Genomic DNA, 13,203 nt, shown 5'->3' on the forward strand with positions numbered 1-13,203 from the left:
ATAAGAAAGAGCACACCATGCCCTAGCTGGTTTGGTTCAGTGGATAGAGCGTTGGCCTGTGGACTGAAGGGTCCCACGTTCGATTCCAGTCAAGGGCACATGTCAGGGTTGTGGGCTCGGTCCCCAGTAGGGGGGTGTGCAGGAGGCAGCCGATTGATGACTCTCTCTCATCATTGATGTTTCTATCTCTCTTTCCCTCTCCTTTCTTCATTTTTTAATTAAAAAAAAAATTTTATATTCAACAAAACTGATTTTCAAGCATAAAGGGTATAGTCTGTTATCAACATACAAGGACTTAAATAATAGTACCACGAGGTCTGAGGAATCTAAGAGATGAACTTCAGAGACCCTGATAAGTGGACTAGTAGTGAACATCAGATATTTATTTGTAGAACCAAGATTAAATTAGTATTAAAAGACAGTATAATATGTAATGCTGCATGTTAGAACAATGTATTTTTAGCACAACATCCTATCTAATAAAAGAGTAATATGCAAATTAACCACCACTCTGCTATACCCACAAGCCACGCCCATCAGCCAATCAGGAGCAAATATGCAAATAAACCGAACCAAGATGGCTACGGCCACAGAGAGCAGGAGGGAGGCTTGGGTTTCCCCAGCAATGGAGGAAGCCAAGCTTTCTGCCTGCCCTTGCCAACCTAGGCCTCCACTCAAGGTTACAAAGTTTCAATGATAGAAGATACATAAATCCAAACAGAAATGGCAGCAGACACGGAGCTGGAAAGAGCAGGTGGCTAGGGTTGCCTCCGGCAATGGAGGAAGCCAAGCTTTCTGCACACTCTGACTGGCCCAGGCTTCCGCTTAAGGCTACAAAGTTTCAATTATAGAAGATACATAAATCCCAACAAAAATGGCTGCCGCCACATAGCAAGCAGAAGGCTTGGCTCCGCTCCAGGCTACAAAGTTTCAATTGTAGAAGATAAATAAACTCCAGATACCAGGGCCTCCGCTTGGGTTGCCAGGGGGCATGGCCGGCCTGCAAACCACCACAGGCCCCTTGCCCAGGCCGCCCCATGCCCCAAGGGAACCCCCACCCTGATCCGTGACAACACTCAGGGCAAACCAGCTGGCCCCGACCTTTGCACCAGGCCTCTATCCTATCTAATAAAAGGGAGGGCAGTTGTTGGCGATCAGGCCAGCAGGGGAGGGCAGTTTGGAGGGACCAGGCCTGCAAGGGAGGGCAGTTGGGGGCAATCAAGCCTGCAGGGGAGGAAAGTTGGGGGTGACCAAGCCGGCAGAGGAGGGAAGTTGGGGGCGACCAGGCCTGCAAGGAATGGCAGTTGGGAGGGACCCAGGCCTTCAGGGGAGAGCAGTTGGGGAGGACCAGGCCTGCAGGGGAGGGCAGTTAGGGGCAAACAGGCTGGCAGGGGAGCAGTTAGGCATCAATCAGGCTGGCAGGGGGGTGGTTAGGGGGTGATCAGGGTGGCAGGCAGAAGCGGTTAGGGGCAATCAGGAAGGCAGGCAGGCGAGCTGTTGGGAGCTAGCAGTCTGGATTGTGAGAGGGATGTCCCAGATTGGAGAGAGTGCAGGTTGGACTGACGGACACCCCCCCCCCCCCGCCGTGCACGAATTTCATGCACCAGGCCTCTAGTAAAAACAATAAGAAAATAGGGATGGAAAGGCCGAAACCAGTTTGGCTCAGTGGATAGAGCGTCGGCCTGCGGACTCAAGGGTCCCAGGTTCGATTCCAGTCAAGGGCATGTACCTTGGTTGCGGGCACATCCCCAGTAGGGGGTGTGCAAGAGGCAGCTGATCGATGTTTCTCTCTCATCGATGTTTCTAACTCTCTATCCCTCTCTCTTCCTCTCTGTAAAAAATCAATAAAATATATTTAAAAAAAAATAGGGATGGAAAATGCAAAAATATTTTGAAACTAACTTTGGCAAGAATATTGATGGTGGTACAATTAGTATTGTGTGTCTGAATATATTCCCACCCATTGGCCAAAAAATAAAAGGGACAATCTGAGCTTCAATAAGAATAAAAACTCTCTGGTGAGAGAGAAACCAAGATGGCGGCAAAGGTAAACATCTAAACTGCCACCTCGCACAACAATTTCAAAACTACAACTAAAAGACAAAACATCTATCACCCAGAATCACAGGAAAGCTGGCTGAGTGGAAGTTTTACAACTAGAAGGAAAGAGAAAGGAGCACAAACGCTGAAAAGCTGAGGTACGGAGGCACGCAAATCGGGCTGGTGGTGGGCAACTGTGCGCGCGGCTTTTTTTCAACCCCAAGGAAGACAAGCTCCCGATCACTCTGAAATCCAGTTTCTGGGGACACGCAGGGGACCCAGATGCCTACAGGGAGAAGCTGGACTGTCGGCCATCGGGTCGGAAAGTGAGGGTTACTTTTTTGCAGAGGTGCACCCAGCAATCATTGTTTACTGCGCGGGACGCGGGGACTTGGAAACACGGGAAGGCAGAGAAGGCTGGCTGGCAGCCATTGCTGTTTGCCATGCCCTAGCCTAGTGACACCGTGAGACCCTGCCCCACACAATCTACAAACCCGCCCAGGCGCCACACAGCGGCTTTTGCATATAAATGGCCTGCCCTGTGGCAGCTTAAACAAATAAACTGCAGCTCCAGTCAGATTGCTCCAAAACTGCCAAATCCCAAGCAAACAGGAGAAAACTGTAGTTCTTGCTATAGCTCCTGTTGGGTGGGCTCAGACAGTAACTGATCTGCACCCCATTGGAGATCCAGTAACTAGTGTATCTAGTGTTCGGTGTGAGATGACACCAGATTTCAACCACTCTCATAAGGGACACATTCAAGAGGCAGACTCAGTGAGCACCAAAGCCCTATTAGAACAAGTCCTGCCCCATAAACATGTCTCCAGCACAGCAATTCTTCTGTTATAGACACAGCCGGTCCTCACAGCCAATTGGCCTGGAGGTCAATTCCTCCCAGTGACACCAACAACAATTAAGACTGAACTACAACAAGGCTGTACACACAGTCCACAAGGGGTGCACCAAGAGTGTCCACCTCAGGTAAATGGGAGGCTGACCCACTGAACCATATAGGACATCTAGCATACAAAGCTACCCTACCAACTCAGTGAAGCAGCGAAAATGAGGAGACAAGGAAACAGATCACAAACAAAAGAAATGGAGGAAAACAAACGACTGGATATAGTTTAAAACCACGGTTATAAGGTTTTTCAAGAATTTCCTAGAAAAGGCTGATAAAGCCCTGACCGGTTAGGCTCAGTGGATAGAGCGTCAGCCTTCGGATTCAAGGGTCCCAGGTTCGATTCTGGTCAAGGACATGTACCTTGGTTGCGGGCACATCCCCGGTAGGGGTTGTGCAGGAGGCAGCTGATTGATGTTTCTCTCTCATCAATGTTTCGAGCTCTCTATCCCTCTCCCTTTCTCTCTGTAAAAATCAATAAAATATTTTTTTTAAAAAAAGGCCGATAAATTTAACGAGACCCTCGAGGATATGAAAAAGGACCAACTAGAAATTAAACATACACTGACTGAAATAAAAAATATTATACAGAGACCCAACAGCAGACTAGAGTAATGCAAGAATCAAGCCAAAGATTTGGAATACAAAGAGGCAAAGGACACTCCTCCAGAGAAGCAAGAAGAGAAGAGAATCCAGAAAGTTGAAGATAGTGTAAGAAGCCTCTGGGACAACTTCAAGCGTACCAACATCAGAATTATGGGGGTGCCACAAGAAGAGAGAGAGCAAGACACTGAAAACCTATTTGAAGAAATAATGACTGAAAACTTCCCCCACCTGGTGAAAGAAATAGACCTACAAGTCCAGGAAGCACACAGAACCCCAAACAAAAGGAATCCAAAGAGGACCACACCAAGACACATCATAATTAAAATGCCAAGGGCAAAAGACAAAGAGAGAATCTTACAAGCAGCAAGAGAAAAACAGTTAGTTACCTACAAGGGAGCACCCATACAATTATCAGCTGATTTCTCAACAGAAACCATGCAGGCCAGACAGGAGTGGCAAGAAATATTCAAAGTGATGAATAGCAAGAACCTACAACCAAGATTACTCTACCCAGCAAAGTTATCATTCAGAATGGAAGGGCAGATAAAGAGCTTCACAGATAAGAGAAGCTAAAGGATTTCATCACCACCAAACCAGTATTATATGAAATGCTGAAAGGTATTCTTTAAAAAGAGGAAAAAGAAGAAAAAAGTAAAAATAAAAATTATGAGCAACAAATACATTTCTATCAACAAGTGAATCTAAAAGTCAAGCGAATTAAAAATCTGAGGAACAGAATAAACTGGTGAATATAATAGAATCAGGGGCATAGAATGGGAGTGGTTTGATAATTCTCAGGGGGGAAAGGGGTGTCTGTGTGGGGGGTACGGGAAGAGACTGGACAAAAATCATACACCTATGGATGAGGACAGCGGGGGGGGAGGTAAGGGCAGAGGGTGGGGTGGGAACCGGGTAGAGGGGAGCTATGGAGGAAAAAAGGAGAAACAATTGTAATAATCTGAACAATAAAGATTTATTAAATTAAAAAAAAAAAACACTCTCTGGCAAGCATTATGCTAAGCGAAATAAGCCAATCAGAGAAAGATAAATATTACATGACCTTACTCATTTGTGGAATGGAATGAACAACATAAACTGATAAACAAAAATAGAACCAGAGACAGAGAAGCATAGAACAGATCATCAAACCTCAGAGGAAAGGGGGTGGGGAGGGTAAGAGATCAACCAAAGGACATGTCTTCGTGCATATAAGCATAACCAATGAACACAGACATTAGGGGGTTGAGGGCATGTGCTGGGTGGGGGGTGGGAGTGACCAAGGAGAGGTCAATGGGGGAAAAATGAGACATAGGTAATACTTTAATCAATAAAGAATAAAAAAATAAAAGAATAACAATAAAGATTAACAAAAAAGAAATGCAGACTTGAAACCCATTCAAATACGATTAAGTTCATAATTATATTAAAAACAAATACATAACCATCTGAAGATGATAGGGAACCTAATTCATTATCTTGAAAACTGGATAAAAACTGATTCTGTCTTCTACAGCAGGCCCTTTGGAAACTCAGATTTTGCATCCCTAGATTTAAGTGAATCAAAAATATTGGGGGAGGAAGGTAGAGTGAAAAAAAATCTCAGACTTCTGAAAAGCAACACTGAAAATTTCCATATGCCAAGACTATGCTGAATTCACTCAAATGAAGTGATGTGTAGGCATTCCCTACTGTAGTCTATTTGCAAACATAGGTTGTATGCAAATACTTTCACTTTATATAGGAGACTTGAGCATTCTCGGATTTTGGTATCCATGGAGGTCGTGGAACCAGTCCTGCAGGGATACTGAAAGAAGACTGTATTTGAATTAAAAAACTATACCACCGGGTAATCAAATAGATAAGAGGAATATGTGAAAATAAAAGATAACAATTATAATATCACCATTTTCACCCTAAATCTTCCTGTCTTGAACAGTTCAATTCTAAAGCAATTCCTACAGGCAGAGTAGCAGTCTACAAAAAGGATGGAGGTAGGGAGAGCTACAATGACCCAGGGCATATGAGCTGCCCAATTACCAGTAATAAAACCCAAATGGAGCCAAGAATGCATCCAAACAGCGAAACAATGTAGGGTAGGAAGTCAGACCAAAGTAGAGTAAGGTAACAAGTATATTTAAGTGATTCAGTATATACCTCTTTATCATCTTCAGATTTTCTATCATCCTCCTCTTCATCTTCTTTTTCAGATTTCTCTAATTCCTTTTGTTCTTCTTTTTGCTCTTCTACTTTAAGCTGCTTTGTCAATCGAGCTATTAACTGGGATTTTAACCCTTTGGAGCTAAGGGCTCGACTTTCTAATTCTTTTCGAAGATCATTTACCTAAATATACAGAGTATAAAAATACAGGAAAAGAAAACAGGATATTGAAATAGAGAATAAACTGTGCGATTATCATCTAGTCTGATTTTTTAATACTTTAGTGAAAGGGATACTTATACAGCTAATAAAACTTTTGTGAAAATTCAGACTGATTATAACGTTTTTGAAAAATAACTTACAACATGCATTAAGATACTTAAAAATAGTTAATGTCTTTGACCCAGCAATTCTAATTTCTGGGAATTCACTCTAAAGAAATAACCTAAACACATAAAAAGAACCAACTTTATACATTCCTTTTTAGAGTTTCTTCCTCCAAAAGAGTACATTATCTAAATATCCGATAAAAGGTAATACTTAAGAAAAAACAGTACATCAGCTAGATAAAACAGCATACATTTAAAATTAATTACATGGGAAACACTAATATTAATTGAAAAGGATGAGATAGCAACTTTTTATATAACATTACAAGCAACCAATTACAAGCTTATACCCAGAAAAAAAAATAGAAAAAAATACAACAAAATTTTAAGAGTGGTTATATTTGAATAAGCTCAAATAATTTTCTTCTTCTATTTTTCATGTAAGCACCAATTTTTTAAATAAGCATGCATTACATCCTATATAATAAAGAGGTGATATGCAAATTGACCTTCACACCCTCACAAGATGTCTGCCTATGAACAGGCTGGCAAGGTGGTTAGTGAGGGATGATCAAATGACTGAACAATCAGGCTATGTGGGGCAACCAGGTCAGCGGGTGTGTGTGAGGGGGGGGAATTGGGGGCAACCAGCCGGCGGGGGCAAAGGTGGGGGCGACCAGGCCGGCGAGGGGGGGGGAATTAGGGGCGACCAGGCTGGCAGAGGGGGGCAATTGGGGGCAAGAAGGCCGGCAGGCGGGGGGGGGGGGGGGGGGCAGTAAGAGGCAACCATGCTGGCGGGTGGAGGGTGCAGTTGGGGGCAATTAGGCTGGCGGAGGGGGGGGGCAGTGAGGGGTGACTAGGTTGGTGGGGATGAGGGTAGTTGGGGGCGACCAGGCTGGTGGGGGGGGGGCAGTTAGGGGTGACAAGGTCAGCAGAGGGGGGCAGTTAGGTGTGATTAGGAGCCAGCGGTCCAGGATTGTGAGAGGGACATCCTCCAAGGGGTCCCGGATTGGAGAGGGTACAGGTTGAGCTGAGGGGACCCCCCACCCCACCCCTGCACAATTTTCGTGCACCGGGCCTCTAGTTTATAATAAAAATAAATACAAGTTTTAAAATACGAAACTTAAGCCCAGCCAATGTGGCTCAGTGGTTGAGTGTCAACCTATTGAACCAGGAGGTCACGTTTTGATTCTGGGTCAGGGCACATGCCCAGGTTGCGGACTCAATTCCCAGTATGGGACATGTAGGAGGCAGCCAATCAATGATTCTCTCTCATAATTGATGTTTCGCTCTATCCCTTTCCCTTATTCTCTGAAATATATATGTGTGTGTGTGTGTGTGTGTATATGTATATATATATATTTTAAGAAACTTAATAGCAAAGCCATTAGTTTGACAAAAAGTCCTAGGATGCAGGCTTAATGTATTTGCCTATATTTTCTGTATCTATAAGACTCTATGTAAAGCCTGCTATTGATGACAACTTGAAGTAGTGCAAGAATAACAAACATTCTTATGAATGTAACTGTTAACCAGATTCGATTGCTGGTGCCAGTTGGAGTGCATGAGGGAGGCACCAATTGATATGTCTCTTTCTGTCTCTCCCTCTCCCTTCCACTCTCTAAAAATCAATGGAAAAATATCTTCAGGTGAGGATTAACAACAACAAAAAACAATGTGGGTTAAAAAGCTGGTTTCATGACAAAGAAGAAAAACTTTTTTTTTGGCTGAGAAGAGAAGTTAATCAGCTTTTATGTGTTAAACATCAAACTGCAAAAGCAACTACCCATTTCAAAGTTACCTTCATTGTCTTTGGGTCAAGTTTAGACCAATGGGTAGGAGTAGAAATTTCTTTAGCTTCACCATCATCCTTCTCTTCTTCATCCTGATATACAAAGTTAAGAACCTAATTATTATTCTGAAACCTTAAAATAAAGGTAATTTATTTTTAAAAGTCTGTTGCTGATCTGTGCAAGGTCACAAATGTTTCAGATTGTCTTCTCCTAAAGTTATTTAGGCAAATCCACGTACATACATTCTACCACTTTTAATTGATCACAAAGACACTCATCAGCCAATCAAAGCCAGATCTGTGAAACACAAAAGGGTGATAAATTACAACACAAAGGATATCAGGGATGCACAAACACTGCTGGTCTCCACTAACCACACAGTGTGTGATCTTGCCCCAATTTTCAAACCACCCAAAGTTAAGGTTGATTTAGCCAGACCTTTCAAATGTACCAAAGATGATGCCACATAGCCTGAAATTTCAAATCTCTCAGACTTGTGGTTGTCCAATTTCAAATATCCATGATTAGAACTGATGACCGTGAAAGAGAAAATTTTTTAAATTTTAGAAAATGGCAAAATGTTTAAAATGGCTTAATACTGAATCTTGCTCAACAACTGGTCCCAGATTCCAGCAACTAAACCTATGATAAAAACAAAATTCTGTGCAATTTAAGCACAACTTATTTTCCTTTGAGGTCTCAGAACTCTTAAAGTTAGCATAACAGACAGTTTTTTTTAAAGAGAAAAGAACATACAACTATACTGCTGAAAGCTGGATTACCAGTCGCTGTTACCAGTTATGTTCCTCCATGTGTGTTTGTTATGTAGTGTGTGGTGTGCTTTGTGCCTGTGTTCCTGTGCCTGTGAGAAGCGGAAATAGAAAAAGGGATTAGCGTTCAGTGCCTGTTCTCCATCAGCCTCCTTGCGTTCACCCTGAAGCTTCTCCACCAGCTGCTGCTTGTATCCTCGGGAGAGGGTTTCCCACTCTGAGCGGGTGGGAAGGCAATGCCAAACATCCGGGAAAAATAAAACCACTGTCTCCACATGAGCTGGAACTGTACGCCCCTTGTGGGTCTCCTCAGGGCGATGGTAGCGAATCTCTGCAAAACGGTACCTGTTGCAAGGGAAGAAGCATGTTGGAAAAAAAATTCTAAAATACATTTTAAAGACCCTAGTTCACTTGTAGCACATCAAGTAAAGAAATTTTGCTGCAAGAACTTGAGGTTGGTCTAAAGAAAAAAAAAATTATAGAAGCCATAGTTCCTCTTTTGGTACATTTGTATAATATTTATAGTTAAAAGAAGAATATGTTCCCCAAGGCATTTTCATGTTTGATTACAGAGCTACGCATATTTTAGGGAATACCTGAAGAAGCTGGATAGCTGTTCAGATTTCATGTGCTAAAAAAAAAATTCTCAATTAAGTCACAAGAAATATACTAAAATACACAGGACAAATAAGCCTCAAGAGAAAATATGGCTGAACAAAAATAATCAGCAACTACATCATCTTATAACAAAAGAATTATAATGAAATGAAGTTCTCTTGACGATCTTCTCCAGCTATACATGAAATAAAAAATATTTTCAACATACATTGAAACTTCCGAAGTACAGCATAACAAAGCATTTAAATTTTCAGTTTATTTTGATTAGTTCTTCCATCCGCCCTCCTCCCAAATATTTTTGGCACCAAATAAACTTTTGCTACAAATGGGGATTTTTTTCCTTTGAGGTTACCTGCATGATCAAGGTTGCTAAAATAAGGGGGAGGGAGTGTAGGCTGATAGACAAAATCATCTATATAAACTATTAGAAAAATATTTCTAATCAAAAAATGAATTGGTACTTACCATTGTGTGCATACACTTAGATCAATGCCTGTCAGAGCCTTACAACAACGAATAGCAGTCTTAATCAACACAGAGGGATCTTTTTCTGGGTCTGGTCCATCCAACGAAGGAGACCAGTGGCCTCCAATGGCCATGGCCTCATCCTTGCCTTTCATGCCCACTAAAAACTAATTCAAAACAAAGAATCATTTACATATATTATGCAACTTATAAAATCACACATAAAATACTTGAAAAGGAAAGGTACAAACCTTTCCAATATCATTTTTACTACCTCTGGTATCTGTCAGTCAAGGAAGAGTTCAGTTCATCGTGTTCCACACTGCATTTCAGCAATGGAATAGGATTTACACATCATAACTCATCCTTCTAAAACATTTCTTCAGATAAAGAGTTCTTTTAAAGAAACAAGCTATAATTCACACTTTAAAAGCACCCAAAGATACACTAAATCATTATCACTAAGATTTATCTATACTACAAATATAGAACATCAAAATGACAGCTGAACTAGTGACAAAATGAATAAGATATAGCCATAATCTGCAGTGAGAAAAACATTAACATCATTACAGTCTGAATGCCTTAATATTAAAATTATTAAACTAACCAACAAGATTAAATAGTTTTGAATTATATATATAATACACACACACACACACACACATACACACACACACAATTAGAACCAAGCAAAGCAAATATACATCTAAAGTTATGTTTCATTTTACCTTAACAAGTCTAGCAGGATGTTGAAATCCATCTCGAAGTTCTTGTGGGTCTTCAGCTAGAGCACAGGATTTATGATACAAATCTTCCATACTAGGGCTAGCCATCAGCATTACCTATTATAGTCAAATAATTCAATCCTGTCAAAAGTCTATGTAAAGAAAATGTGAAGCACTACGTATTATCCTTACATATTAGATACCCAAAATTTTTTATAAAAATGAAAAGTAAAATGCTACAGCACCCATCAGGTGTGACTCAGTGGTTGAGCATTGACGTATGAACCAGGAGGTCACAGATCGACTGCGATCAAGGCACATGCACAGGTTGCAGGCTTGGTCCCCAGTAAGGGGGTGTGTAGGAGGCAACCGATCAGTGATTCTCATCATTGATGTTTCTACTTCTCTCTACCTCTCACTTCCTCTCTGAAGTCAATAAAAACATATTTAAAAAAAAAATCTATGGCAGAAATACCATTAGATACCTTATAATTACATAGTTTTAACTTTTCAAGGGATGCTTTTTGATGTTTTAAAACAGCAGAAAAGTACTGATCATAGCAATATACTAAAAGTTACCATGCAGACTAATATATAATACATTGACCCACAACTATGTTTTATTTGGCCTATTCAAAGTCATAGAACATTCCAAAAAGCTCGTTACATCAACTTCATCTTCACATTTTTATGTAGTTCAAAGTGTTAAAAAATAACCATAATTTTACAGTTTAAGAGGTAAGGTAAAGAGAGGCTAAATTACTTAAAAAACAAAACAGAATAGCAGACAAGAAAATGTAGGAATTCAAGGTCTTAAACCTAATAACCACTTTCTGAAAATTATCTCAACATACACTCTTAATATGAGTAACTGCTCATACATTTTAGCTGTGTATTGCAAAATACAAACCTTTGCACTGTATAAGTGGTCGGCATCTGGTGGATCAAGAATGGCCATATTTTTTTCTAAGGACTCTACTTCTCTGTGCATTACAAAGAAATTGCAGTAATTTCCCAGCTGAAATGGTCTTGACAAAGGGAAAGCATCCACCCATGTAAACTGAGCATCAAAAAAGTCACTAGGTATATATAAATTCTGATAACGGCGCCTTAGTTCCATCATGTCACAACTAGGACTGAAAAAAAGACGTAAGTAGTGAATAAAAAGCCTTTATACCAATGAATATACATTCACTCAATTCTGAAGCTAAATATCTAACCTGACATGGCTAAAAGCCAGCTGCAAATGATCAATTATTAATGAGCTATAGTTGTGCAAAAAAGCATATTATAATCTCATTTTCAAATTGTTTACTTACAGCTTTGAATAAATAACATATCTAAATGTTACCTTTATTTCTTTACTTTTTGTGTGTAGCTTAAAATTCATTAGAGAAGACCCTTTGAAATAACTTCAACCCCAGCTCCAGAGAAGATCTGAACAAAAGCAGTTCTGTCTCAGTTGAAACTGTGCACTTTTGAGAAAACTATGGTTCATATAGAATGACAGAAAGAAGGGATAAGAGTGGTACCAAATTAGTATGAGTGCTCCTCAATCAGTTTTATACAGCGTAGAAATACAACTTTTATTCTATAGTAAGATCCTAGGTCAAGAATATTTACATTCAAAATTAAATAAAATTCACATGAAAGCAAAATCCAAATCTTTTTTGGATTATCCACACTTCCATACCTCTCAGTGTTAGTGATTAAGATCCGTACTGGATTGTTCATTATGTAAAAAGAGGGTAAGATTCTGGCCTTTTAAACCTGGCATACTGATTTTTTTTAAAGGTTCATTTCCTTTTTCCTAAGAAGCAAAGCTTTTAAGGGAGAGAAACTAAAAGGTAAATCAAGCTGATAAAAAGCCAAGAGATTTCTGTTAAAAGCATAATGAAAACTGGAAAACGCAATTTGTAAGATAAAAAGATAACTATATTGTCTTTTAAAAGGACAATTAAAACAAGAGTATAAAATGTGAACTAATATATAGGTATGTCTTTTTATTTGAAGCCTAAAAATAAAAAGTATAGAATGATAAACTAGTCAGTTATAATTACTGATATAATTATACTTTATTTGGATAAGATTCTATTGTAAAAATGTAAAAAAAAAAGGTATGTGAGTTTTGTTTTTAAAGAAGTGCTGCAAACAGAAAGTATGTGTAATAGCTTCCTAGTTTCCCATCACTAGAATTTTTGAAGTTGTATCTCACCCCATAGGAGTAAAATCTATAAAACAAGAGATAAAAAAATACAAATAAATCATTTCTTGGCATACAGTCTCTCATAATCATATTACTATAAGAAAATCTTGATTTCCAATAACTATAAGAAGAGGTATGAGCCAAAACCCGTTTGGCTCAGTGGATAGAGTGTCGGCCTGCGGACTGAAAGGTCCCAGGTTCGATTCCGGGCAAGGGCAAGGGCAAGGGCATGTACCTTGGTTGCGGGCACAACCCCAGTAGGGGGTGTGCAAGAGGCAGCTGATGGATGTTTCTAACTCTCTATCCCTCTCTCTTCCTCTCTGTAAAAAATCAATAAAATATATTTTTAAAAAAAAGAAGAAGAGGTATGAGAACTTTAAAAATCATTTCTATTTATAATGGGTTCATATGATGTTATGGAAATTTACTTCCAAGTGGTGATGTGAAACTCTGAATGTCTAACTTGAAAGAAGATAGGTAACTGTTCAATTTACATCCTATATATCAACTCTTTCCAGAATAGCATTATAAATTGGGAAAAGATGAGTTTAAAGTAGAGCTGCTCGCCCTGGCTGGCGTGGCTCAGGAGG

The 13,203-nt window shown here is 40.0% G+C and overlaps 1 protein-coding gene and 1 non-coding gene across 3 annotated transcripts in view; both read right to left on the reverse strand.

Annotated features, from left to right (window-relative positions):
* CCAR1 (cell division cycle and apoptosis regulator 1) overlaps positions 1–13,203 on the reverse strand; it is a 55,986-nt gene that overhangs the window by 17,557 nt on the left and 25,226 nt on the right. For both annotated transcript variants that reach the window (XM_054728720.1, XM_054728719.1), the window contains exons 11-16: positions 11,318–11,543; positions 10,411–10,524; positions 9,680–9,846; positions 8,731–8,941; positions 7,835–7,918; positions 5,702–5,887 (exon numbers count right to left, since the gene is read on the reverse strand). In XM_054728720.1, the coding sequence (XP_054584695.1) occupies positions 5,702–5,887; positions 7,835–7,918; positions 8,731–8,941; positions 9,680–9,846; positions 10,411–10,524; positions 11,318–11,543 (988 nt within the window). The remainder of the gene's footprint in view (positions 1–5,701; positions 5,888–7,834; positions 7,919–8,730; positions 8,942–9,679; positions 9,847–10,410; positions 10,525–11,317; positions 11,544–13,203) is intronic.
* Positions 9,978–10,042, reverse strand: LOC114232953 (small nucleolar RNA SNORD98). The gene has a single exon (XR_003619065.1). It is a non-coding gene; the product is annotated as a small nucleolar RNA SNORD98 (small nucleolar RNA).

Source organism: Eptesicus fuscus, chromosome 17 (assembly GCF_027574615.1).
Source record: "Eptesicus fuscus isolate TK198812 chromosome 17, DD_ASM_mEF_20220401, whole genome shotgun sequence".
Taxonomy (NCBI): domain Eukaryota; kingdom Metazoa; phylum Chordata; class Mammalia; order Chiroptera; family Vespertilionidae; genus Eptesicus; species Eptesicus fuscus.